Source organism: Pavona decussata, unplaced genomic scaffold (genome assembly GCF_977016875.1).
Source record: "Pavona decussata unplaced genomic scaffold, jaPavDecu1.1 SCAFFOLD_37, whole genome shotgun sequence".
Taxonomy (NCBI): Eukaryota; Metazoa; Cnidaria; class Anthozoa; order Scleractinia; family Agariciidae; genus Pavona; species Pavona decussata.
Window position 1 is genome coordinate 2415371 of NW_028145459.1, and position 27960 is coordinate 2443330.

Consider the following 27960-nt stretch of genomic DNA (forward strand, 5'->3'; position numbering starts at 1 on the left):
ACGCCATTTCTACATTTTGTTGCATGGTTTCTTCAGTTTGTGCTGCGATAACAACGACTACTTTCAGGTTCTTTGGAGTTTGACTTTTTAAGCCGGATTGTTTGTGCCAAAAGCACTTGGAAATCGAGTGCTACAGCTACAAGGGAAATTCCTAAAGGTGAACTTTTGTTTCTTACAAGAAACAGCAAGAGTTTATTTGTGTCAAAAGCTAAAATCTTGATCGGATTTGTTAACAACAACAACAACATTTTATTTAAAATTAGAAATATAACTTATTATATTACTTTTCCCCCGCAAATAGCTTATCGGAACTAATCGAGGAGGGGAGATCTGAGGACATATTTAATACAAGTACAAAGTTACGTTTATCTATATATAGATGGACTAAATAACAGTGAAGATCGGACATTACTATACAGTGAATAGGATAAACTAACACAAAACAAAGCAAATACATTAAAATTACGGAGAGAAGCTAACCTAAAGTTTTAAATAACTTAGTAAGACGGGAGACTTCGGTTGGTTGGTTGAAAAACTGAAATTATTCATGGCTGCGACCAAGTGCTTTTAACTCGCTACGGCTTCTTCCAACGAACGATAAACGAACAATAATAACAGTGCCCTTTTGATGGTAGGAAGGAGCAGGTCTAATTTAGGGAAAGAAATTACTCTGCAAGTTCCTTCTTTGGACCCACGGTTTGCTATTTTTATTCATCTGTAATCATGTGATTTTCAAGCGGTAGAAAGCTTCACAGTGAAGGTGAATCAAAATTTTTGATGCCTATTATAAGCGTTGTTAGTATGCTCACGAATTAAACTTCTATTTTCTCTTAATTACATGAATATAACGTTTTGTCTGTTTTGTACGCTAAGAAACTGGTGAATTGTTTGTTTGTTTTGCCTACGGGTGAGGGTTTTTACTCCCGGCCGGGGCTGACTGTTTTACGAAGTGCCTCAATAGTTTAAGAAAATTTTGCCCTCTATGTTATAAACACGTAATCGCAATGAGTCCTCGTAGAATTAACGATTAATTTTCACTTTTTCTTTAATTCAATGAAAAATCAAAAGTTCAATAACCACACCATCGGTTCAAAAACCACACATCCGTTCAGTGACAGTAGAACTCAATTGTAAGAATTAATAACTATAGGAGAAGTGTTTTTTATTTTTTATTTCATTGACGTCAAGGTCTGAGGAGGAGAGGATAGAGGGTTTTACGGGGGCAATGTCCATATTTAGAGCAGGCAGAAACTACGAATAAACAAAGTAGTATCTATATATTCACAATAATGGTAACAGGCATCCACTGACGCATTTAAAAATCTATTGTCCATTTATCCATTGCTTGGCATTGTAATCATATTTAGCATCAGCTGTCCAATAATGTAGCTTTTTGTTGTACTTAAGTCAGCACAATTTACTTGTCAGTTTTGTGTTGTTCTATGCCTTTTTCAAATGATATTTCTGCCCAAGCATTCGGCAACAAGGCAGTGAGAAAGACACGCACTCACGGCATGGCTAATTACATCATTAAATTGCATTTTTTTTCTGTAATATTTCTATATCAATACGTATCTTCTCTTGAGTGAGAACATTTTCATGAAGTATCCCGCTAAAAACAAATAATATGGTACGTTCAGTTCCATCGCATTTTTAGCTAAGTAAATAGGATAAGGTCAAGGAATTCGAAGCGAGAAATTCAGTTAAAAGTGTGGTGTTCCAACAAGCTCACATTCAGTGAGCGCATTACGTTGTTTTGGGACTAAAGCTACAAAACAAATAAATATAAGAATTAAAAATTGGCTTTTACTTCTACAAATGAAATTTCGGCTCAGGTTACAAATGTCAATATTTGTTTTTGTACTGAGGAGTCGGTTTATGGGTGCGACTTCTTGTAGTTACGTTCAGGGTTGACTGTTTTTCGTTTCTTTATTTTATTTAGTGCGACTTGTTCAGTTTAGTTTGCGCTTGAATAACAATGTATGTATCATAGCATGTTGATGTGCTCAACGCGTGAACCATTTTCAATGACAACGCATTAAATACCGAGAAAAGTTGATTAGGGATCAAATCAAACTCGTCAGACACTAGTAATTATGCAAAAGAAAAAAAAAATCACTGTGTACTCAGGAGCTGTTTACATGGAGGGAGGAAGATCCTAGCACTAGGAAGATCCTAGAGGGCGGATCATCCTAGCGACATATGTTTTCTTTATTCAGTTTACATGCAAAAAGTTGTCCTTGGCCCTAGCGCTAGGATCTTCCTAGAGATTGGAACTTCCTAGCTGAGAGATAGGAAGATCCCAGCACTAGGAAGATCCTAGCACATGTACTAGGGACAAAAAGAACAAACATGGCGACAGCCGGGCGTTCAGCTGCTCAAGGCCGACAGTTATTCTTCTTTTCCTTCTCCACTTGGTAGCCACTTCGGCCGAAATTTCTGCATGTAAGGCAAACGAAAAGTTTTTTCGCCTTCTCGGATCTTCCTAGAGCTAGGATCTTTTTCCCTCCATGTAAACAGCCCCTCACTTGCAAGTTGACACCAGTAGAGAAATAAACAATTGCAGGAGCCATGATCAGGGATGGAGACCGTAACGAGATGCCATTTTGACTTGTGGGCTTGTCCCCATGTGTTGTACCAAAAAATCTACTTTTAGAAAAAATTGCGCCATACGCGCGTGCGTGCACACGTGTAAATGATCGCGCGTGGAGAAATTGATTTTTTTTCTACCAGTTCAAAATGGCGTCCAAGTTTTAAAATTCTGCCAGGGAATATCTCCTTGGTGAAAACATTTTAGGATTTAGACTCTCACAACGAAAAGGTAACAATTGAAAGAAGACGGGGAAAGAGGTGGAATAAGCGGCATATTGATCACATGACTCTCACAGTAAAGTGAAAAAGGCGCCAAAACGGTGGCGCTGCGTGCGTTGCTACTGTTGAATGAATGAAAAAAGCTTTCACTTTACGGATATGTACTCACACACGTAAGTACTATTTTAACACAAGTGAATTTTTTCTCAGCTGCTTTCCGTGTCACTTTTGCCAGTTTAATATTGTTCAAATAGTACCCGTAAAGTGTCTAAAGTTCAGTTATTTGTTGTTGGAGAAAGCCTAAACAGTTGTGGAAAGTTATGATGCTGGAAAGTTGTTACGCAGTTTTCGCAACCTCCATACTTGAACTCTGTCAGCTTTCACTGTTTTCTTGCTCATGTTGAACTGGAAAAAGAGCTTTTTGCTGCTTGGAATCAAGTTCCGTGGCCATGCAAAGGAAGAAGCAAAACAACAACCGGCTGCGTGGATGGACTATCTAACCAGGAAAAAAGATACGCTAAAAAATTGTTTCCTTCTGACATTCGTCAAACTGCAGCCGGTTTCTTGGCTATAAACAAAGCCTATTACTGATGCCGGGATATAAAACAGTGGAGGATGCATTTGATTGTGACCAACACCGAGTTGAAACATTTGGATACGGGTTTCTGGGTTTTAGTCAAGATACGTACTGTCTTCAAAATAAGGTAAAAAAATCTCTCTGTCATTTTAGCTTAATATTTGTTTTCACTCCGGCGGAAATGCATGAAAACTTGTCGTTTGTCTGCTAGTAGTTTTGTTTCACCTCTTCAGTTCTTAAGTTCTGCCGGAGGCATTTTGACGGTTAAAGTTGGTAGTTTGATGTTGAGGAAATTTATCCTGCGAATTGAAAAAAATAAAGAGTTTGAAAACAGATAAGACCAGATGAGAACGTGTTTACAGGTTTGTTGTCCCTTGGATGACCGTAGAAATCAACAAGTAATAAGTCTCAATTCTTACGTGTATGACTTCTAGAAAGCAGTAAGCCAACAGCCGTCATAGGAAGCAGCAAGCTTTTCGGCAAAAAGAAGTAATCGAGAAATTCACTTCTGACCGATGTTGAAAAATTTGGCACTGATCTGTGGACGAAATCTGCTCAATTCGACAGCTTTTAGCTTGACTACGTAATTTCTGCCAATAAACTGAATTGTTTTTAACCTTTCGCTTGGTAATCCCTAACTTGTTTAACCATTACCTGTTTCACAGGCACTCGGCATTAAAAGTTTGTTATGCTAAACTTTGGTCGGCTTATTAGATACGTAAAACCATGCACTCGTAAAATGACAGTTTACAAAATTTAGTGGAAGCGCCGAATATTCATGCCAGTGAGCGCGTAGAAAACTTTTGAGACGATGGCCTTAACTCCTCAAGGACTTACCACCAATTTGAAATTAATGGTTGAAACCGACTTCTCGAATAAAATTGAAGTTTATATATACATCAGCATTGCGGAGAATATTTTTATATTTTTACTGTAAGGTTTAATGTTTTCTACTCAGCCAGGAGAATTTCCTCGGTCCCCAATGTTTTCAGGTTTACAGCTGTAGTTTAGTAAAGTTAGACGGAGGAACTTAAACATGTACAGGGTAATAAAATGTTTTTTTCACATTCAAAGTATTTACAAATGATGTAATTTTGTCGAAATTCTCTTCCATTTCCATATAAGGTAGTAGTCCCACGCAAATTTGCGTGTATCCGCGCGGGTTTATGACGTGAAGGGTGGCGCAATTTTTTCTAAAAATAGATTTTTTGGTACAACACATGGGGACGCGTGGAGCCCATGCTTACGGTCTCCATCCTTGACATATTGTGATTCGCTTGTGAAAGAATACGGTGATGTGATTGGCTGCCATGATGCTCTTCGGACCGTGCCAGTCCCGGGCCCAGCGCGAAAAGCGCGATACAGAACACATGATCATTATGGTCAGCGGGTGCACACTTGGGTAAACGAAAAAAACAGAAATTGTTCAGAAGGGATTTGTTTACTGTTACCAACAGTGGATTTGAAGGGTTTTTATTTCTGTCTTCTCCCTGCCTGAATATGAAAACGAAACTGCAAAGGTCAGTTGTTGATGTGGATCTCTTATAATCAAAATGGCTGAGCCTGAATGTGCCGAGAATGAGGTTTACTCAGCTGGGAGAGCGCCAGCATCACGAGTAAGTTACAAGGTGTTTTGCATTGTTTCAAGAAGCTTGCTATAAAATTGTTCTAATTGTAGGCGAATATTTACTGTATGTGACTGAGGTTTAGAATACTGTCCCAGTTTCCGTCCTACTTATATAGGTTTGTATCCTTCTTGTGGCGACTCAAGAGAGCGTGTAAATAAATAAGTGAATTCCTGTGATCGACGCCTTTTTAATCATTGGCTTTTGTCCATTATTAAATTTAAAAGCTACTGAGCAATACTTTCTTTTGATACAATCACACTGTTCAAGAAAGTTAGCGTTGTAATCGTTTGGTTTTCCAGATGAAAGCCTCTATGGTGACCGTATTTAATGGAAAGTATTGAGCAGCGCAGTAGTCATTGCATTGGATAGCATCGATCATAGTCTGAATAATAGCTCTAAACTTAAAAAAAATGTAGTGAAATAGGATGGTTTAAGGATATTCATTATCCTGACGAAAGAAGTTGTTCTGTCCAGGGCCACTGTTAAAAATATGATTTACTAGTGAATAATCAATAGTTTACTCCAGATCTTGTATGTAATTTTATTTTACATTTGTCATTCAACTAGATCGAAGCCCTAGATAAACTGAGATCAGTAGTGTACTTTGTTGCCTATTTGCAATTTCATGGGAATTACTGCTTTTGGAAGTTAGAATTTCTCCACAGCTCAATCATTGTGTTCTGCAGGGTCCTTTTTTAAATACTTTGTTTTCAAATGTACAGGATTGGTTACGCCATGCAAATCAGTCACTCGCCAGACTGGCAGATGTTAAAAAGACTTCATATCGGCTTGGTGGTGGACCAAGGGAGAGGGAGGTCAACTGTCAGTGCAATTACAGGAGTAAAAACAACAGCAGCTTCTTAAGTTTGAACCCAGAACCACCACAGTTAGAACTTGACAGTCAGGAGACAGCCAGGTACACCATGTTGGCTTCTGTCCACTTTAATGTTCACACTAATGCCCCCATTCATAGCCTTAAAATTACAACTGTGCCTTTCAAAAACAATACATACGGACTTTGAAAGTCAACTCCAACTAGCGATTTGTGTGTTTTACTGCAGTCAATCATAACCATGGCGACAACTGGCTGACCGCAAAAAAGGAAGAAATCAACAGAGTGGATTGAAATCCACCAGTCACAGCACACAAACATGACCTTTTGATCCCGTTGAGCTAGACATTGTTTTGTTTTCTTAGGGGTCCGCTGCAGTGATTGACAGCAGTTAAAAGGGTATTGGTTGGTTAAATCTTGAACTTTGAGCAGAGTCCGCACATTATTGAAAGGCACAGTAATGTTTAGGCTATTACTGGGGGCAGGCCTTATTTGATTTGTTTGAGAGAGTCTTGTATAACTAAGTCTAAACGTGTTTCTTAGCTGTGAACACTTATGTTTTTTTTGACAGCTTCTAATGTTTATTTTGTTTGTTTGATTCGGGTAGCATGCCAGATTTATCTATTCCTGAAATAGTGAGACAGTTTAATGAAAGACAGTCACAAAAGAGTAAACCAAAGAGAAGGCCACACTCTTCATCAGTTTACACAACTAAGAGCTCAGCAAGAAGGAAGGACAACAGTAATGAAAAACCCTCAGCATATAACTACAATGCTTTCATCACAGGTACAGTCATGAATATCCCTTTTGGTTCTGTGTCATCTTGTTGTGTCTCTATCCACAGCAGAGAGTCAGAGCACACAATAGTTAATAATGAAAAAGTTACAAATTATAATAATAACGGGTATTCATCAGTCTAACAAGACTATGGAGTCGCACTTTGAATGTTCAATCTGATAAAGTGTTGGGTGTGGCTGGACAAGCCAATTTGGGATTGGCAGTCCTTCCCACACTGCATTACACTGCAGATGTAATCTGACACTGGTCTGCCCGTCTTGTTTTGGGCCTTTCTCTTCAGTCTCTTTGCCTCGGACTGTTGGGCAAGAATCTCTTCAAACTTGAAGAGGCTCTTCTGCACCATCTGTCGCCAGGCTGGTCATCAAACTAAGGCTTCCTAGGTGTTCAGATCGATGCTCATGACCCTCAGGTCTATCTAGCAGACGTCTACTCTTTGTTTCATGGGGGTCTGCCTGTAGGATGTTTTCCCTGTACCAATTCTCCATAGAGGAGAATTCTCATTATGTGACCAAGCCAGCACGTGTGTCTGTTTCAGCAAGGAGTACATGCTGGGGATTATACACAAATAAAATTATACACTAATAATGATATTAACCCTTGAAGTCCCTATAGTGCCATATGGCACAAGATGCAATTACATGCTCAATATTCCGTCAATTTGTGTGAAATTTACACAACTAAAAGATCTTGGAAAGATCTGCACATGGAAGGCATAATATCATGCCCCCCTCCTACACAAGACTTGATTTACCACCCCTGCAACTTTTGGAACTTTTTATCTTTGTACGTTTTAGGCCAAGTTAATATCTGACAACAACCAATGCACTGAGAGCTGCAAATTAAGCTATAGTTTAGGGACATACCCAATCTGTACAAGGTACAGGAAAATTTTAAACGTTTTTATTTTTTCATTTTGGGCACTTGCCGATTCAATCTGTGGCCTCCTCCATTTCTTTTGTGTGATTTATAGCATACCTCAGAAAATACCTTTCAAATGGTATATCACATGTGGTCTCCTGGTTCATAGTTACCGATTTAGAAAAATTTGGCATTTCCCTCGGGGCTTAAAGGGTTAAGTGACCATTCAAACAACATTTATTGGTAATATCAACATTTACAAATCAGCTAACAGTACAAGGCTATTATTAATCTAGAGAATTTTAAGCGTTTTTGGACCACTGGGAAAAGACGCTATATAAGTGTATTATTATTATTATTATTATTATTATTATTATTTACATGTTTCAAGAAAATTGCTTATTTACAAGATAAAAGTATAAAAAAAGAACTATTAAAACCTATTTACAATTGTGAAACGGATTACTAAGTAAAACTGAGTTTTTTCTTTGAAATGATACCGAAAAGCAAGCGTAAATCGGTTATTTTACAACTAAATGCTAACTTTTTGTTCACAAAAAGTGTTGGTAATTTCTTAGAGTCGAATCACAGATTACGCGAGTTTGCAACTTTTCAACCATCCTGAAGTAGACGACTGACAAAAAAGTCACTATTTAAATTCTGGCTTGCGCAGTTTCTGATGTAATGTCAATGTCAGACATATTGGCTACTTATTGGCTATTATTATTATTATTATTATTATTATTAGAGATGATGTCTACATTCCTTCAGTTGTTTTAATTTTACTTTACTTGTAATTAATAAGTTTAGATTATGTCAATACATTTTTTTCTCAGCCCAAAAGCCTGGGTTTTTTCTTTTTGAATGTCCCTTAGGGTTATTTGCACAAATCAAGGTTTTAGCATTGTGATTGACTGATTATTGGCTTGTGTCCCTGCATATGTGGAGGTTTTTTATAACTACTTTTTTTTCATTCAATACATATACATGTAATTATATGTTATCTTGAATTCTTTATTTTTCAGTGAAGGGTCAAACAGTGACACCGCAGTTTCGCCCACCTCATGGGCCGCAACCAATGCCTGACGCTAAAAGAAATGAGACTGCTTATAAAGGTACCATACAGGCTGTAGATGAGAAATGCATTATTTATTTACCTTAAACACGAATGCTATAAAAGACAACATGGACAAATGCCTAGCACTGGTCTGGATTAAGGACGGTGCCTACTAATACCGAAGTATTTTTGTGCGGTTTATGACTATGTGGGGTAAGTAGACCTAAGCAAGAGCTATTGGAATTCAAAAAGAAAATTGGGGATAACCAGGCATTTTTCAGAGATAACTAAGCAATAATATCTCTAAAAAGTGCCAAAATATAAAGCAATGTATGGGATTTTTTTATAAATTGAAGCTTAATTATCTCTGAAAAATGCATGGTTACCCCCAATTTTCTTTTGAGATACCAAAAGCATTTGCTAAGTTCTGTTTTCTCCGCATAGTTTTAAACCGCGCAAAAATATTCCTGTGTTAGTAGGCACCACCCATAGGAAACCTGAGTATCTCAAGATGCGCAAAACGTATGCGCAGTAACAATAGTAGGCACCGTCCTTAACTGAGGTTGGGGGCTCAAACGTGACTGCATGAGGGCGCTCATGGGTAAGCATTGAAAGAAACCCCAACAAAATTTTGTTGTGTGGTTTTGACTCTAATGTATTATTGTCATTGAGAAGAATGGAATCACTGCTATTTTATCTTTTTATTTTTTAAATTTGGTGACAAGTTTGAGTTGCATGAACAGAGGTCTGACTTCACTTGTGAAAGTTTCTCAAATGACTCTCATGTTAAAACGTGTACCTTTTTCATACCCTAACAGTTGCCAATAACATCAGTTGTGGCAATCCTTGCCCCCTTAATACTGGTTATGATATCTGAGTCAATTTTTTGGTGTTTTTCGTATTTAGTCCAGAGTCTCTTGTGTTATCCTTTATTTTAGGTTTGGTTTGATTTAAAACACATCCACAGCATTCAAAGCAAAAGATAAGATGAAGAGAACCTTGATGACCCATCCAGGCCGTTCTCTGTGTCTGTGGTTTGCTCTAAATCAAGTGAACCTTGCCATAGTTATCCCTTGAATGATGTGTTGCCTTCACAGCATTAATTTTTATGTTGGTAAATATGGGGGCAGTATGGTGGCAGTCGCCACTATCTGAGTAGTTAGATATATGAGGGTATCAACCCACGTTTCAAAAAATGATAAAAAATCCCATACAAATCCTTATAAATCCAATATTTTACCCAACCCCATACAAATCCTTATAAATCCAATTCTTGCATAACAGCCTTTGAATTTAACAATGAACTCCTGCAACGGAGACGTCAAAAACCTAAAAACCTAAATCCTCGGTTTTCAAAAACCTAAACTCAAAAACCTAAAAAACTAAAAACCTAAATTTAGCTTTTTATCCTCGGTTCTGTTTTTAGCCACTTTATAACATCTGAAATAAACTTTTCGAGTAAACTTTACTTCAAATGTTTGTAATTTATTCACTGAAAAATTTCACAAATGACTATGTGTTTCACTGAAAAATTTCACAATTGTGAAGCAAAATTGTGAAGATTCTGATTGGTTGAGATAATCATACGACTGTCATATGACTTGAAAACAATAGAAATCTGATGACTCATTTCATAGGGAAAGTCCCTTATGTATGACATCATGAAGTTCCTGTATTTCTGCACGTGCGGCGGCCATTTTGTCGCCATTTTGAAACGAGTTGTGTTTTTGATGTTTTTCGTTCCTTTTCTCGGATATTTGGACATTTATTTCTCCACTTTCATTGTTCTGATGTTTGTAGACGCTTTTTGAGGTAAGGAATATCATTTATTTTGCATCCAACAATAGATTTATCGCTATCGAATATTCGTGAGGCCGTGACTGCTGTAATGATAAAATGACCTTACACCGTATTTATTTTTGCACATCAACTAAATCCTTGATTGGAATCCAAGAATTGAATTCATCACTGTATCCTTTCCACTTTACCAAAGCTTGTTTCTTCTTGTAATCTCTCCTAATAACTTTATCGATTCTGAATAACTCCTGTTCAGCTTTCAATAAGACTTAATTCCGGTTCATAAAAGCTACCTTTTATCTGTTCGTTGTTAAGATCTTTCAGTTTGTATGTGATTGGATTAGTGTATTGTATTTTATCGATAAAGAAAACCTCTTCTGTGAAATTGGGTGTATAACCCCGATCGAACACTTTTCTTTTGTACTTTGATATTCGAACCTTGTCACCAATTCGGAATTTTGGCTTGTTTGATACTGGTTTCAAATTGCCAAATAGATTGAAGTAAACAGTTCCTACATTCTTTTTCTTAGATGCTTCTGTCGGTGTCATTTTTATTGAACTGTGTTTAGTGTTATTATACTGCTTCAATATTTTAGGCAAAATATCCAGATACATTGTATTGCCTTGAGCAGTGAATCGTTTCCACATTTTATTTTTAATCGTTCGGTTCCATCGCTCAACAACTGATGACTTCTCTTCATTTTCAGTCGAATACAGTGTAATGTTATGTTTATTGAGCAAGTCTTTGAAATGTTTGTTGTAGAACTCTGAGCCTTTATCAGTCCACAGATACTTTGGTTTTCGACCCTCTTTGAATATGCTTTGAAATGCTTTCGTTATGGTCTCACCTTTTTTATCTTTTAATGGAACAATCCATCCGTATTTACTGAAAACATCTATAGTCGTGAGAAGATACCTATTACCTTTATTCCATTTACTGAATTGTTGCATTTCAACAAGATCAGCAGCCCATATTTCATCAATATTATTTACAATAACACGCCGCCGAGTAAAGTTACGCCGTATGGGTTTATGCAGCTCATTAGCTAATTTTTCTTGCCAGCTTTCCTCTTTACCCGACGGCTTTTGACGTTTTTTGGAACCCCAAGACCCAGTTTTGATTTTGTATTTATTGCATTTCTTGCCAACCAATGTCCCCATTGTCGTTCGGAATATGGAACAGCATCCAATGACTTTACCATCTTTTTGTCAGCTTTTAATTTACATTTTTTATCATCTTTGCAGACTGAATAATCAACATCATGTTGCATGGCTATTGCATCTGTTTTGCCTGTTGGTTTATCATATATTTCCAATATTTGTCCAGTTTTGGGGTTATATTTGACTTGATTTTCCAAATCATTGTATGGACCAGTGTATTTATGACCAGGTAATACCCATCCAGATTTTGGACGCGGTAATTTACCTATCATTTTGTGTATATCAATTGATCCACCACTTTTGGGACGACCCTTCATGCCTCTTTCATATTCATCCCAATTTGGTGGGTGCCAACCAATTGCATCATAACTTGAGCATTTCGGTGTGTTGTGAAATTTGCTCCCAATTTTTACCATGCTTTCACATGGATAATTTTTGTATTTTTCTAATGTCTTTTTTCCAGCCTTGCCAGACCAAAATTGACTCGACAATATACCAGTATCTGTGCTAAATGCACTTTTGGCAATGTCACCGGATTTGTATCTATCAAAGACTTCCTTTGTTGATGGAATTAATGTTCCAACAACATCCATCGACTTCGATGCAACCTTACCTGGTGTGCCAAATTGTTCTAAAATTGTATCTAAATTACCACCATCAAGTTCTTTTCGGTCAGTTTTGTACCTTTTTTTTGGCCTTACTTTGGTTGATAATTTATCAAACATCTCTGATCCAGTCTTTTGAACAAAAGGAGTTGCTTTAGAGATAGCATAATCAATAGCTTTTTTTTGCAATTTAGGGTTTCTAAGTGCTTCAGACCCATAATATCGACCCATTTCAACCGCTTTCTTTCCCAACCATGGTAATCCATGTTGAATTAACATATCAGCACCAGTTGATGCTAAAGTATCCATTATGCCCCCCCCTTCAGAGGGGCTATTTAGTTTCCCTGTTTTTTAACAAATTTGGTTTTAGTTATCCCACATTCAGCACATGTACAGAAGAACATAAGCCGACCATTTTTGGCTTGCTTGTAACCTGAAGGCTGAACACATTCAGTTTCTTTCTTTTGTTTAACACAATATGATTTGACCATTTTATATCACTATATTAGATTAATTATCATCAGAGTCTGACTCAGAATCTGTTACCAATGTACACCATAAACATAATTTTCCTGAAAATTCTGTGTATTCATCACACTCTTCACAATATCTTATATCAACCATTATACAAACTAATTAGATAATTTTTTAAAATATTGGATTATAAAATTATGATTGACACTTTGATTGTTCATGTCAAAATGTGCATTGTGGATTGTTTTCAATATACTTGTACCCTTTTGTCTCTCAAATAAATAATACAAACACCAATAGCCACACAATACTGAATCTCTTTCCTGGATTTCATCACCTGAATACATTAATCGTTTGCCACTTGTTGACATGAATTGCATAATTTCTTTTGGCATAATTAACCCAAAACTATCAAAATATTCTACATATTTGTCTCCGTTTCGATACGCAACCCAATGTGTACCTGGTCCAATCTGTGAATCCAGGTTAATGATACCAACTTCATCTTTTTTCATCTTTTGTGGTAGATTATCTCTGCTGTAAATGCCTCTGAAGTGTTTTATTTTGAGTTTTTTGACCCAGTCAATGAGTTCAAAGTTACTGAGTGGTTTATTTATGAATTTCACAGAATGTCTCCGATTAATGGAATCCCCTTGAATGGACTGTTTTTGCCTAACAACAGACCTTTTCCTTTTTTGGTTTTTTTTTTCCCTTTACCATACTGATCCCATGTACCGAAAAATGGAGGGGGTCTATAATTAAGTGGTAGGACCAAACCACCATCTTTTTTGGTTGTGTTTGGAACAAAAACTGGGACCGATCTTCTGGATCTACTTCTATCCACCTGTAACCCTTTGCCCATTAATGCATTCAAAACCATTGGAATGCCAATTGAAGCCAATAATGTCCCCAAAAAACCTCCTGATTGTGTCTTAGTTGGTTTAATTACAATCTGTCCACCAGTATGTATTGCATTGACAATTTGCTTCTTTTGTGCTTCAGTGAGCCAATCTTTGTATTTTATTAATTGATCAATTTTATTTTGAGGAATGAGGAAACCACCAAATATTTTATTGACTCCCACATTTGCAAGCCCAGAAAGTGCTCCAGTAGCTAATGGTCCAACTGCTTTCGTTGCCATTGGTAGTAATTTTGTGCCAATTTTGAATAATGATGACCAAAGACTGCCTCCTTGTTGTACAGCTTTTCGTATCTGTGTTTTGCTTATTTTAATATCTGCTCCAGTTTTGTTTTGCATTGCCTTTTTCAGCCTATTTATTTGTGTTTTGGTTAACATCAGATGATCCGGTCCAGTTAATTCAGAATTTGATAATCTTATTGTTATTGCTGAATTGTTTTTTAATGCTTTTGCTAGTTTATCTTTTTGCCCAATTGATAGGTTTACTCCATGTGAATGATAAGTTGTCATATCTTTTATATAACTAACGTTACATTAATTATCGAAACAATAGTTTGCCATCTTTTTGAATGAGCTCAGCGTCTTGCTCGTATAATGTCAATGCATAAACTGAATATGCAGTTGCAGTTGTGCCAGATAATTCATAGTGGAATGTCAGCTTTGTGGTACCATCTTTGATATCCATTTTTTGTTTTGTCAAATCGAAATACAAGAATGGAAATAGTGTTTTGAAGTTATTGATATTCAACAAAGTCCCCTGACTGTATTCATTATTTGCATGCACATATTTGAGGACATCTCTGTAAACTCGAGTCAAATCAGCTTCTGGAGTGTAATGTACATCAGGATATTCATTGCCTTTAGCCACAGATAAATGACAATTTAGCAATGTTCTGGGATCTGTTGATACACTGAATGTATTGTACAAAAATGGATTTACTGTTTGTGCAGCAAGATTTGCATCATTGATAATGAAAACAAATACATGCCTTGGTTTTGAAATCCCACTTGTTATCTGAAAATGACCACTTCTTTGTGTTGAAGAATTACTTCTCTCAATATTTTCTCGCAAATAAACCCATTTATGTGGCTTCAAAAACTGACTCATATACAGTGATTGTCCTTCTGAATTGAAAGTGATTCTTGGTACAATCAACTCCATTCTGGTAATAATTACACGACAATCAGCCCCAGCTTGCCATATTAGAATAGTATCAGATTCAATCTGCAAATTTAATTCCAATCTTGTTGATGGTAATAACTCATCCATCAATGCTTCAAAGAATGAGTATCGATTCAATGGTATTTCTGTATTGACAACCACTGAAAGACCCAAAAGTGCTTTTCTTACAGCAAATCCTTTATTGTAGTTAGCTTCAGCTGATCGTTCTTCAGCGTGTCGGTTTGTATCCAGATAGAAAAACTCATTTGTTGCTGTCGATTGAGCATATCCTGGACTATATTCCAATAGATTCTTGATATTAACACAATGATTTGCATCATTACAATCATATACCATTTTACCATTCAATCTTACATCGAAATCATGTATAAGACTGTGTGAACCATTAACAATACCATTATGGTCTTCAGCTGCTATATTTGCATTCTGCATTGTTTGGACTTTAAAACCAACTGATATTCTTGCATTATACCAATCAAATGGGGTCACTTCTCCTGTGTTGTCAACAACAAAACGATAACCATCTTTCTTTTGTGACCTATTATTTCCTGGATTACCAGTATTCAATGGTGTCTCCAATTGGAAGAAGACATCTTCGTATCTCTCAATGTATTTTGGATTTCTGAATGATTTCATTTATACAGATATGTTACATTATTTTCATTTCCTCCTTCTTTTGAGTTTTCCACCGGATATCATCCTATTAACTCTCTCAGCTATTTGAAAATCAGTCAGTGGCTGCTCCATTTTTGGTTGGCTCATTGTCACTGATTTTGTTTTGGAAGGTTGTTTTTTGCTCAATAATTGAATTATTTTATCACCTGCTTTATTACCAGCAAACTCACCAGTTTTGGTGACTGCTTTTTCAGCTGCAGTTTTGGCTCCTTTTTTAGCTAATTCTTTTGCTGTTTTTCCGAAAAGTTTTGATCCAACTGATCTGAAAACATCCATAATTCCTTCACCATGGATATGTTTCATCGCATAACGACCCAATTCTGGGTCAAAACGTGGCTTAAATTCACTTTGTCGTACCATATATTGATATATTATATTAAACTAGACCTGAGAATCAAGCTCATGAACCAGTCAATGCCATTCAAGTCAATTGGCCGACCCAAAGCGTCAGTCACTGTTATCCCCATTTCTGAAATAATTGATTTGGAAACTGGGCTGTATAATGCTCTTTTTGGCTCAAAAGTAAAGGGATAACTCCTTGTTAAATTGTCAGTGGGTATCATTATCAGTGTATTTGTGAATCGTCCATCACTGAGGCTATCAGTTATTATATCACAATTAATGTCCAAAACGTCAATATCATTGGTAATATTTGGCAATTTTGTCCCATGTTCAGTTTGGTTAATTAACTTTGGTTCAAATCCAATAAGTGCTCCAAAATTAGAGTTTCTAATATCAAGCTGCCATTGGTTGTCCAGCTCAATGACAACTCTATATGATGAAAGCACAAAATATAGATTGATGCCCTTGCTGGAAGATGGTTTATCTCCATTTTGAATTATTGATTGAGTGATATAATCATCAAGATCATCATATGAATACATTCCATCAACAAATGTGATTGTTTCCCATTTTGTACCATTATCTGGGCTGTATTTTATTGTATTATTGTTGTATCCTGCATTGACATTATGCCACGAGTATGTCATTGACACTCGATCAACAGCTAGCTCATGTCTCATTGTTGTGTCAAGCTTCAATGGGGGATCAAATTTGATAATAAAGTCTTCAGGCCGACTTCGACCTATTTTCTGTCGGTTAACAGATGAAATATGTATCGCTCTTTCTTGCATATATACTTCAGTTATATAATTAATTATATAACTGATTACGCGACCTAGCGAATTATATATTGTTGCAATAAATCAATGAGTTGTTTGTTGTTTATCAAGCCAAGTTGATTCAATTTATGGGCTATTTGTGAAAATTCCTCTTTGACTCCATTATTACCAGCCAAAATGGATCCACCAAGCAATTCCATTCTGTCAATCAAATCATTAGCATCATTGAAGTAAACAACACCAGAGCCCAATTTCTTGAATTTTTTGCTGGATTTATGGATTGGAATCTCACTGAGTTGGTTCAATTCATCAAATACCATTTTGGCAATATCACTGTATTTCTTCTTTGAATTAAATCTCTTGGTCAATAAATCGATTGTATCGAAATCAACCTTTTTGTCCATAACTTTGCGTTTATCTTTTGTTGCCACAAGTCTGATTTGTCCCATTAATTTTGGAATATCAATCATCAGTCCACCATATTTCCCAGAAGATGATATTTTGTATGCATTTCTCTTTGGTTGAGTATAACCAGAACCTTTTTTGATGGTTTTCATTCCTTCTGGGATTATTTTAATGCGCCCTCTGTATTTTTGCAATAATTTTATATCTTCATCTATTTTATCAATTTTGTCTTTATTCTTGGTCTTTCCTTGGCCCTTGGATAAAGGACCCTTCTTTATTCCAAGTTTTTTCAACATTTTGCTAATATTAGCATCGTAATCATTGATGTCAATATCTCCTTGCATAGAAGCTTGGAGAACAGAACTTGGAGGTGCAAGATCGTATTGCATCAATTTTTGGATTTCATCAATATCAAAACCAGCATCCAAATTTGATTCAACATCAGGTGTCATCATTAATGGTTTATAGCCAATTGGTAGCTTTGCTTCTGGTGGTTTTGTTTCTGGTTGATAAGTTAACATAGCAATGTCTTCCAAACCTGAAGTTAACGCTTTTTGGTTTTTCTCCAATTGTTCAATCAGTTTGTCTTGTTTTTCATCAATTGTTTGTTTTGTTTCCTCTTGAGCTTTAATAATTGGTTTGAAAGTTTCTGATAAACCTTGTTGTAAATCTTGTTTATCATGCTTGTACTCCTTCAATGTATCTCTAACTTGTTTGGTTATTGTTCCAGCCTTAATCTTGGCTTCAGATAATTGTTTTAATCTTTGTAGATCCATTATATTATTAACTTATATTAACTTTTTTTAACTTATATAATGTATTGATATACATGGAAATCCCAAACTATGACAGACATGATAAAAACACTAATTTCAAAAGATTGTATGGTTACATGCCAAGTGACACGTTTCGGATGTTAATATGTGGTAATTCAGGATCTGGAAAGACAAATTTATTGTACCATATGCTGATGAAACCACTTTTGTATTATGATAGAATACATTTATATGCCAAAAATTTGGAGCAACAAAAATACAAGGATATGATTCAAACATTGACTGATATATCAAATAGTGTCGGGTATAATGTCCTTGTTTGTAGCAATGATGATATAATTCCAGTGGAGGAATTGAAGGATGAAGATGCCCAGAAGATAGTAATATTTGATGACTTTATTTGTGAAAAAAACCAGAAACCATTGATTGATTATTTTATTCGTGGCAGACACAAGAACTGCTCTGTTATTTATCTGAGCCAATCGTTCTACAAAACACCAAAAGATATTCGACTCAATTGCTCTCATTTCTGTGTCTATGACTTTCCTAGCAGCAATGAAAGAGGTCTGATATCCCGTGAGTTGGGTGTCGAAAAGGATAAATACATTAAAGCAACCAAAGAGCCATTTTCATTTCTATATGTTGATAAGCCCATGAAGAGAATTAACAGGAATTTTTATGGAACAATATAACCAAATGATATAAATGGGAATATTCAACGAACATAGTTCATCGTCTTCTTTCACAACGGTTCCTCTTCAAGGAGCCGCAGGGCCTCAAGGAATAGGGTTTAAATTAACCCCAAATGGAAATTATGATATACAAAACAAAAAACTTGTTAATGTTAAACAAGGAGCTGATCCCAATGATGTTGTCACAAAGAGCCAAATACAATTGTTGGATAATGCTCCTGGTGATGTGCGAGCTAATAAAGCAGTAATTTACAGCAACAGTGGAAGTGTTCATACCAATAGTATTTATCTACAAGACACGCCAGACGGTGCTGGCAGCTCCAATGATGTTCGATTATTGACTGAGCATCAGTCTTATGAAAACATTCATCTTAATATACCAGATTTGAAAAACTTTGATGGCCATGGTGGACGAGCTAAAAGTGAAATAATGGTTACATCAACAGAACAACATATTACTGGACGGAAAACATTTTTTGATATTAGTGTTTTAAAACCTGATAATAACGATCAAGCGGCGAATAAAAAATATGTCGATGATGAGATTAAAAAAATACCATCACCTGATTTGTCTACATATTTGAAAAAAGATGGCACTGTTGAAATGACTGGAAATCTGGATATGGGTAATCAACAAATTACTAATCTTGGAGCCAATATACAAAATACATATGATGTTGTTAATTTAGGTTTCTGTGATACTAAATATTTACAAAAAGTCTCCAATAGTGACCTCGATATGGACAATCATAAAATCAAAGATATGGCTCAACCAACTGATGATAACGATGCTGTTAATAAACACTACGTTGATCATAACTTTCTCAACAGGTTAACACCGAATGCTCTTGGTGGTGAATTAGATATGAGAGGTCATAAAATAATCGTTCTTGGAAATCCTTCCGATCCCAATGATGCTTCCACTAAAGCATATGTTGATACAGAAATAGCTAAAATACCATCTGTTGGAAGTGATTTGAGTGTATATTTGAAAAAAGATGGAAGTGTTGCAATGACTGGAAACCTTGATATGAATAATAAACAAATCAAAGATATGGCTCAACCAACTGATGATAATGATGCTACTACCAAAAAATATTTTGATGACAAATTGGAGCAAAGTCATCTTGTCAGCAGCCATAAAACAAATGAATTCAAATATCTTACAGATACCGATGAAAGCAGTTCAGAATATAATATCACAGTGTATGGAATAGCTGCTTTCAATCAATCCCCACATCAGAATAAAAAAGCTTATGATATCACATTGATTAAAGACAGTGGAAGTAATGATTACAGATCAAGGATAGGTTTCAATATTTATACTCTTGCTATTGGAACATACACAATTGTGTTTGAATTCTACCCACCAGAAATGACTAATATTCAATTATCATGTACTGCTTCTGAAGCATACATCCACAAAGCTGTACAGCGTGATTTCACTGCTTATAGCAAGCTATTGGTTCAATTCAATAACAACAGCAAACAAACTCCAAATTACATCTATTTGACGATGCATGGAACAGCTACAGCGACTCCAGTACAATGTCATCTGGTTGTTTACGGTGTCAAAGATTGGTCAGATAGCGTTTATCCAGGAGTGTATGACGGCTTGGACAATGTAATGTTTGAATATAAAAATGGAGATATGGAGATGAAAGTCAATATGGATATGAATAATAAGATTATTTCTGGCTTATTAAATCCGATATTTGATTCTGAAGCAATGAATTTGGGTTATTTTACCAACTTATTCAAAACGAAATACACTGGAACTATTGCCAGTGGTGTTTTCCAAAGAACAAATCCAACAAATAATTTTCAAATCGCTGCTGATGGAAATAACTTTTTCAATCTATACTCCGTTGTTTTCCAAAGCAATCAACAAGTTGCAAATGCACAAATTTTGATAAATGGGAAAAAACAAGGTGAAACAACCAACACTGACACATACCACAGAATTGGAAACATAATAAGTGGAAGCAATACATTCGCTTTGCCTAAATCAAGAAAATTTGTCAGTATTGATTCTATGTCAATATTGGATAATATTGGAGCAGGAACTGCTGTTAATGGAACTTTTGAATTGAAAGTATTATACTCTGATTATTTTGAAAGATATCATGCTGTCAATAAAAGTTGGTTGTCAAATATTGAAACTTCAAGTGTTGTTAACGGCAACATAAAAAATGGAGTTTTTGAAAATGTACATGGTTACCAATTTGGAACATTAGGCCCGGTTAAAATAAAAAATATTGTAATTAATACAAAAAATCATTACCAAGTTTCTTTTGTCGCCATTGCTAACAGTAAAACTTTATTTTCCCATTTAATACAATTTAATATGAAAATTGGGAGAAATTTTATAACTACAAATACAACAATCAAACCCATGATAATTCAAATGGGGATTTTTAAAAGACGTCCAGGGTTTACTTCTCCAATTATAAACCAAGAAGTCACAGGAACTTTTGAAATTTATTTATCAACACTATTAATATAATGCCATACGTTGAAGATGAAAATGGAAACCATATTCTTGATGAAAGTGGAGATAAAATAGAATACACAGTAACTTATGACAACTTACCAGATGGATTCAAATATAGAGAACCAATACATCTGAATGATGATGGTCATTTGGATACAGAAAACAGACATTTGGTGATAAAAGATGGAGTTAATTCAAATCATGCAATTTCACTCCAACAATTAATTAACAACAATGAGGACATCATCAAACCATATATTGAAACACAAATACAACAAGCTCTGGCTCAGTTTAAAGCTCAACAAGCTCAGGAAGCTGTAACGTTTCTCAACAATCAAGTTGCAATGAGAATAGGAAGAAAAAGTGGTACAATACCAAAAACAAATTACAAATGGATAAAATTATTGAGTAAAGATGACATTAAAGGAATCAATACATTGCAAGAGATTATTGTGACAAACACATATATCAGGAGAAATGACAGATATCATCATTCCAAATCCGATTTGGTGTCATCATCATTTGATCAATTGGAATTCTTCTTTGATGTGTCATTTGAAAACTATTATTGCTACTTCAACAATCATCCATCTGATTGGACAATGAAGTATTTTGTTGAATATATTAGGATACAATTACCTGACAATAACCACTAGGTCGTGGACTCCGTTACTTTATTTTATAAAAATATTGTAATCAAATTGTATAATGAAAGAATTGTCAGAATTGCAAGAACACATTCGAACATCGATGATAGATTTTCACCGTAAATTGAGTCTTCCAATATTACCCAGACAGGAATGCATGATAAAAAGTATCGTAATATTCACATATTTGTATGAAAAACATTACAACACAGGTTTACCTGATGAAGTTTACAAAGAGTTAATTCATGATGGAATCGGATTAATTGGTCCTGGAGATGGATGGTTAACAGCTATTCTCCATCGATTATTTGGTTGGCAACCATATATCAGATCACATGGAATATTACATGATGCTTATGGCCAATTTTACAACAGATATCATCGTGACAAAGGATACATGTACACCATTAATGAGAAAAAAAGATTCAATTGGATGAAAAAATGCATGTTTTTGGGTCAAATAACTGGTCTCTATTATTGCATCAAAAATAAGATAACCATATAATATATGCAAAAGAAGAAATTAATAATTGATTTCAATCATATTTCAAATCGATTATCAACAGAAGAAATTGATGAATTGAAAGCTTATTACATGACATATCACAAAAAGATGTGGATGTACAAAACTGCATACAAAAGATTCAAAAAATGGGAGTTTGCTGGTAATATTTCATCCATTGTATTTGCAACTGGTGGTATTGCATCATCGGTTGCAACCAGTGGAGCTTCATTATTGGCAATATCATCGGTGTCTGTCATAATTCAAGCTTATATGAAGCATAAAAAAGTTGAAATCAAACTTTATCAATGCCAATATGCTTTTCAAACTTACGGACATTTATTAAATGAAATAAAAGAAATAATGAGAAATGGACATTTTGATAGAGATGATTTGACAAACAAGCTTACTCAAAATGATGATTTCATTTTGGATAATTCGCCGATTGTCGATAAATGGGGTGACAAATATGATAAAAAATATCAGATATTCACTTATGTTTGATTAATAATGTGCATGATTTGGGGGCCAATAATGTCCATAATTTTATCCCAATAAACATTGTATAATTTCATTGTTTTTTTGGATTTTGTCAACTCAATTTGGGAAGAATCAATTTTCATTAATTGCAATATTCTATGCAAAAGATATTTCAAACTGATTATTCTCTTTCGTTTGCCATTGATTTGTGGCAGTATTTTGTTTATTTCAACGAATATTTTATGAATTTTGAAATTGGTTGAACAACTGATTTCAATTTTGTTTTTCAAAATAATTTTATCTAATGTATGCGACAAATGGTATTTTCTATTATACACTGTTTTCTTGTATATTTTGAACAAATTGGCATGAAAATTGATATATTCTGTTTTGTATTCTTCACCAACAACCTGTCCACAAGCAACACACGTTAATTGACATTCCATGTTTTTCAAATTCTGTGATTCACAACATTCAGGCATTGATTGTTGTGTTTCAACTTTGGATTCATCATGATATCCACAAAATTCACATTCATCTTTGCAATGCAGGAATTGGCACAGAGATGATTCCACCTGCTTGGAAACATCTTTTGGTTTTTTCAAAATGGATTTCATTTTTGTATAAATATAGTATATAATATAATTACACAAAAATGTTTTCAAAAATATTGAAACCACAAAAGATGATACAAAGTCTCGAAATCAAATATTTGACAAAAAACAAACCAAATAATTGTAAAGATATTGAAACCAAATTTTCTCCAAAAACATTAAAATTAAATATCTCATCACAAAAGATGAGTCAAAGTGTTCAAATCAAATATTTATCAAAAAACAAATAAAAACCAAGTTTTGTCACAAGTTTTTGTTGCAATGTTTTGATCACAAGTTGATACTATCATTGGATAGCATAATGACCATAGGCCAATGAGTGTATTCCATCAGGATACAAATATCGTTTATCATCAAAACATGACAACGATGTCTTGTTGATGGTGTAACTACCAAGTTCATGATGGTTACTTCTGATTATTTTCATTTGGTGAAATAATTGTTTCTCATTGAACAACACATCTTTGTAATCAAAATGTTGAATATCATTTTTGATGACATTCTTTTTGATTCCTTTGGCTGTTTTTCCACCATTGTTGTTTTCTTTGATATATGAATACATTTTGGATCTCAATCCCACAAATTCAGTAATGGGTACACCAGCGGCTTCATCTTTGAATTTTCCAATAACTTTTTTATTTGTGGAGTCATAAAATTGATGATTTGATGGATAATCCGAGTTATCAAACATTTCTTTTTTATTCCAAAAATCTTGATACACATCTTCGGCTTCAATTTCATATGTCAAACTGTCTGTATCCGTAAACAGTAACTTAGCTTTGTTACCATATTTGTTTTTAACGAAATTGTAATGGAAATCGTACATCAATGTTTTGCTCAAATCAAGGATACACATACCAACATAGGCTGGTCTGTTGAGTGTCAACGATTCCTTTATTTTATGGACTGCAACCAAGTTTTCATTAAAGATTTTGCTATTGATGAATGTTGGTTTGGAAGTCATTTTCAATAATTGTTTCTCATTAGTCACCAGTTTAATGTCTTCCCGTTTTCTGATATTCTCCATTGTTTTACCGAAGACACTATTGTTCATCAGTTTGAAGAAATCTTTCTCAAAAGCATTCTTTGCATTAGTTCTTTGTCGTGTATTGAAATCAATGTATGTCTTCAACCAAGGACTTTGATTAAAGGATAATACACGGTATATTTTAGTCAATTTCAAACCCAATTCACGATACAATTGCAGATTACGATAATGTAATACATATTTTGATTTGTTTGCCAATGTTGGAATCAGTTTTTTGACTTGTCCACTTGTTATTCCAAATTTTTCTGCAATTCTTTGGCAATATTCTGACAGCATATTTGGTGCCACTTTGATTTGTTCAGCGCCACATGGATAATCATTATGCAGGTCATGTAATTCATGAGGATATTCCAAATCAACTTCCAATAAATATCCAGTCTTATTATCTTTGGGAATCGTTTTCCAATTAATGTTTTTTATTTGCTGTTTATTCAACCATTTGAAATTCCCAGTTGGAAGATGTTGTGACATAGCCCATCCATATAGATTGTTTGCATCCAAATACATGATATGTTTACTGGGTTCATTTGGATTCCAATTTTGCATGTATTTGTTGTTAGCTTTGCCGTATCTATTGGCTATGTAACTGATTCCTCCACGCATGCCCTTTTCAACAAATTGATACATATCAATATCCGTGATTAATTCAAGTTTGACTTCAGTCATTTTCAACATTGCATCCCAACTCAATCCTGGAGATGTGAAATAATGACAAGGATCCAATCTATAGTATTCCAAACATGTTTTCCTGAAATTTTCAAAAACATCAGCCAGCAATAATACATCAGATTTGAGATATAAATCATGGTATTCGCCCATGGTTTTCAATTGAAATGTATTCCAAACATTTTGTGCATGACTGTATTCTTCATCAGTGATATTTGTATTATTCATTTGACTGTAAAATTCATCTTTGGTTGGTAATTGAGTATCATTGAATTTATCAAAATTACTCATATAATTGTACGGATAAACTCCTTTTTGTTTCATTAATTGTAATTTACGACCTTTGAAAACTTCACTGGTATATTTGAAGGCATCTTCTGGTAGATTCTTTACAAGATTTGCCAATGATTGATTCATAAACTGAAGACTGTCGATAAATAGTAAATTATAACCCAACATGAATGCCATGTATTGTTCCATGTTATTTGGGATTACATTAATTTTGTGTGGTCTGGTTTCACCTTTTCTATCCACATAAGTATTGGTCTCAATAATTTTACCAATTTCTTGCATTATAAAATGACTATCATATCCTTTCAAATTATGAAATATTACAGGGATTTTGTTAGTTATTGTAAAATCCCTGTTACATTGATTATGGGCTGAGCCACGGAATTTTCCAGTAATATGGCAATGGTCTCTGACACGTCTATCATTTTTTGTGAATTGTTTGCAACAAATGTGGCAAGATGTTGCTTTCCGAAAATTGGATTCATCTTCTGGAGACATAACTAATGGTTTATTGAATTTGTATTTAATAGTTTGTCTGCAATATTTGACTTCATCAAGCATTGCTTGCATAAATTTGTAAACAGCTTTTTCTCCACGATAATATTTAATTGGTTTGGAATATTTGTCATCATAGCAGCATACAACTTTGTAACCATAACCGCAATCAGTGTGTTTTTGATAAGCTTCAGTAAAAGATTGTTGGTTAGATTGATTACAACCATGAATTGGTTCAGTGATTGCTTCAAAATCTGCGTATATCACGAATGGCGCTTGCATTTGTTTATTAAAATTTTTGAATTCTATTTTGGAACCAACTTCGGGCATTTTGATTGATTGTACACCATTGATTTCAATACATACTTCCTTGTGTTTCAACAATATTTCTTCCTTGGAGAAACATTGAAGGCAATGCATACAAAAATGTTTTTTATTTTTATTTCTTGTTTTTCGATACATAAATCTATTAAAATCTTTGATAAGACAGTAATGTTTGTTTTCATCTTCTGAGATTAGCAATAGATTCATCACATTCTCAAACTTTTCTTTGGACACATAAATTGGATAAGTTTGTTTGTTTTCATAACCAAAAACATTGATGTTGATACTGTTTTGGATTTCAATTTTGTTGTATTGTTTGACTGAAACAGGGAATTCAATTCCTTGGTAATTCAATTGTGGCATAAATGCTTTGTCAGTTTTTTTGATTCGTTGTGGATTATTTTCTCGTGGATTCAAATGTCTAACGTGACACCAACGAAAGCATTCATTATCTTTATTCTTGAGATTAATCAATCCACTTTTGTTATGTTGTAGTTCAGTTGGAAGTTTAATGTAAGAACTTCCAGTAAGAGGCTCATATTTGATAATATTAATGTAATGTCCATTGATTGATTTAATTATCCAAGCTGAACCTTCACTAATCCATTTGTGAATATCATTCATAATTTGTTCAACATTAACATCCAAAGATTCTTGAAAATCATTGGCATTAGTTATTGTTTTTGGTTTACTATTAAAATATCCAATTCTGGAGACAGTTTGGTTTCCTTTTTGTTGTTCAAAATAAATTGTCAAAGTTTCAATAAATTTAATTCCTTTCATTTGAGTTAATAATTGTTTCATAAAATGAGCTATCGCTAATCTGGTTGAACTCATTTGAATCAAAGGATCTGTTTCATTTTTAATTCCAACTTCATAAGATTTGTTATATCCCTTGAATGCTCTTGCAACTTCTGTGATTTGAGTTCTTTGTGTTGGAACTGGAGCCATTTTCTTCACTCTGGGTGCAGCTTTGGGTTTATCAGCAAATTGTTTTGGAGGTGGAATTATGTTGTTTCTCGGCAAAGGTTGAGGTCCATCTCTAAATTGCATTGGCGGCTTGATGATTGTATTCTCGTACTCTTTTACCATTTGTTTGACTGATTTTCGTGGATAGGGTATTGGTTTCACTTTCTTGGTTCTCGGCATTGGAACCGGTTTTTGTTTAGCGATTAATAATTCAATTAATTGATTTTTCGTTAATTTGGATAGATTATTTTTATCCATTTTATATATATATGTCATATTATTTTTATTTTGTGATTCCAGATTTGCTAATGGATGAAGACTGGAGGCAACATCCATGCCAGTCATCTGTGGAAGGACTGACGGCTTCGTTGATTTGTTTCTGTTTTGTGGCAACATGGCCTCAAATTCCATTTATTTTTCATGAAATCTAAGGTCATAATTACTGTCACAATATTTTATTAATTATTTACCAAAATTCAATGTTTGGTAAATGTTCTTGAAGTTGTTTTTTAAATGGAAAGTTACCATTTTTGATTTTATTGATTATTGCATTGTATTTTTTATCAATTAATTGTTTTTCATCTTCTGTAAACTCGTCGTCTGATTTCTCCAATTTAATTTCCATTTTGATTGATTTAATTGGTTTTTCAGTTTCAATTTCAATCTTTGTTTTGTATTTCTTGGCTTCATGAGCGTGTTTAGCATTTTCTGAACGAGTCATTAATTCAAGGTTGTTGATGCAATTGTTTTGTCTATTGGAGTCAATGTGATTGATTTGCAATTTATCAGAAATATTACCATGATAACATTCATAGACAAAACGATGAACATAATAGTTTTTCATTTTTAACCCAATTTGTGATAATGTAATTCCCATGTAACCAGATGATTTTTTAAATCCAATTGAACATCTCTTGGTTTTTTTATTATATATTTGGCCATATTTGTTGGCTCCAAAGTTTGTATAAATTTGGTGATAATAAAATTTTTCACATTTAATTAGAACATTTTGTTTTTTGGATATTTTTTTACCAAGTCTATTTTTTCCTTCGTATATCATA

The 27960-nt window shown here is 34.4% G+C and overlaps 1 protein-coding gene and 1 long non-coding RNA gene across 3 annotated transcripts in view; both read left to right on the top strand.

The window, feature by feature from the left end:
- The first annotated feature begins 2565 nt into the window (after positions 1–2565).
- Positions 2566–27960, top strand: part of LOC146484002 (uncharacterized) — a 44368-nt gene continuing 18973 nt past the window's right edge. Inside the window, exons 1-4 of one of the 2 annotated variants that reach the window (XM_085105327.1) lie at positions 2566–3515; positions 5739–5932; positions 6456–6634; positions 8530–8619. In XM_085105327.1, coding sequence (XP_084961453.1) covers positions 3402–3515; positions 5739–5932; positions 6456–6634; positions 8530–8619 — 577 coding nt within the window. In that variant the 5' untranslated portion in view covers positions 2566–3401. Of the gene's footprint in view, positions 3516–4757; positions 5005–5738; positions 5933–6455; positions 6635–8529; positions 8620–27960 lie in introns of those variants that run through there. The other variant, XM_085105328.1, reaches the window with a different exon arrangement.
- Positions 9744–27904, top strand: LOC146484003 (uncharacterized). Its single transcript, XR_014863679.1, has 2 exons — positions 9744–10373; positions 27200–27904. It is a non-coding gene; the product is annotated as an uncharacterized LOC146484003 (long non-coding RNA).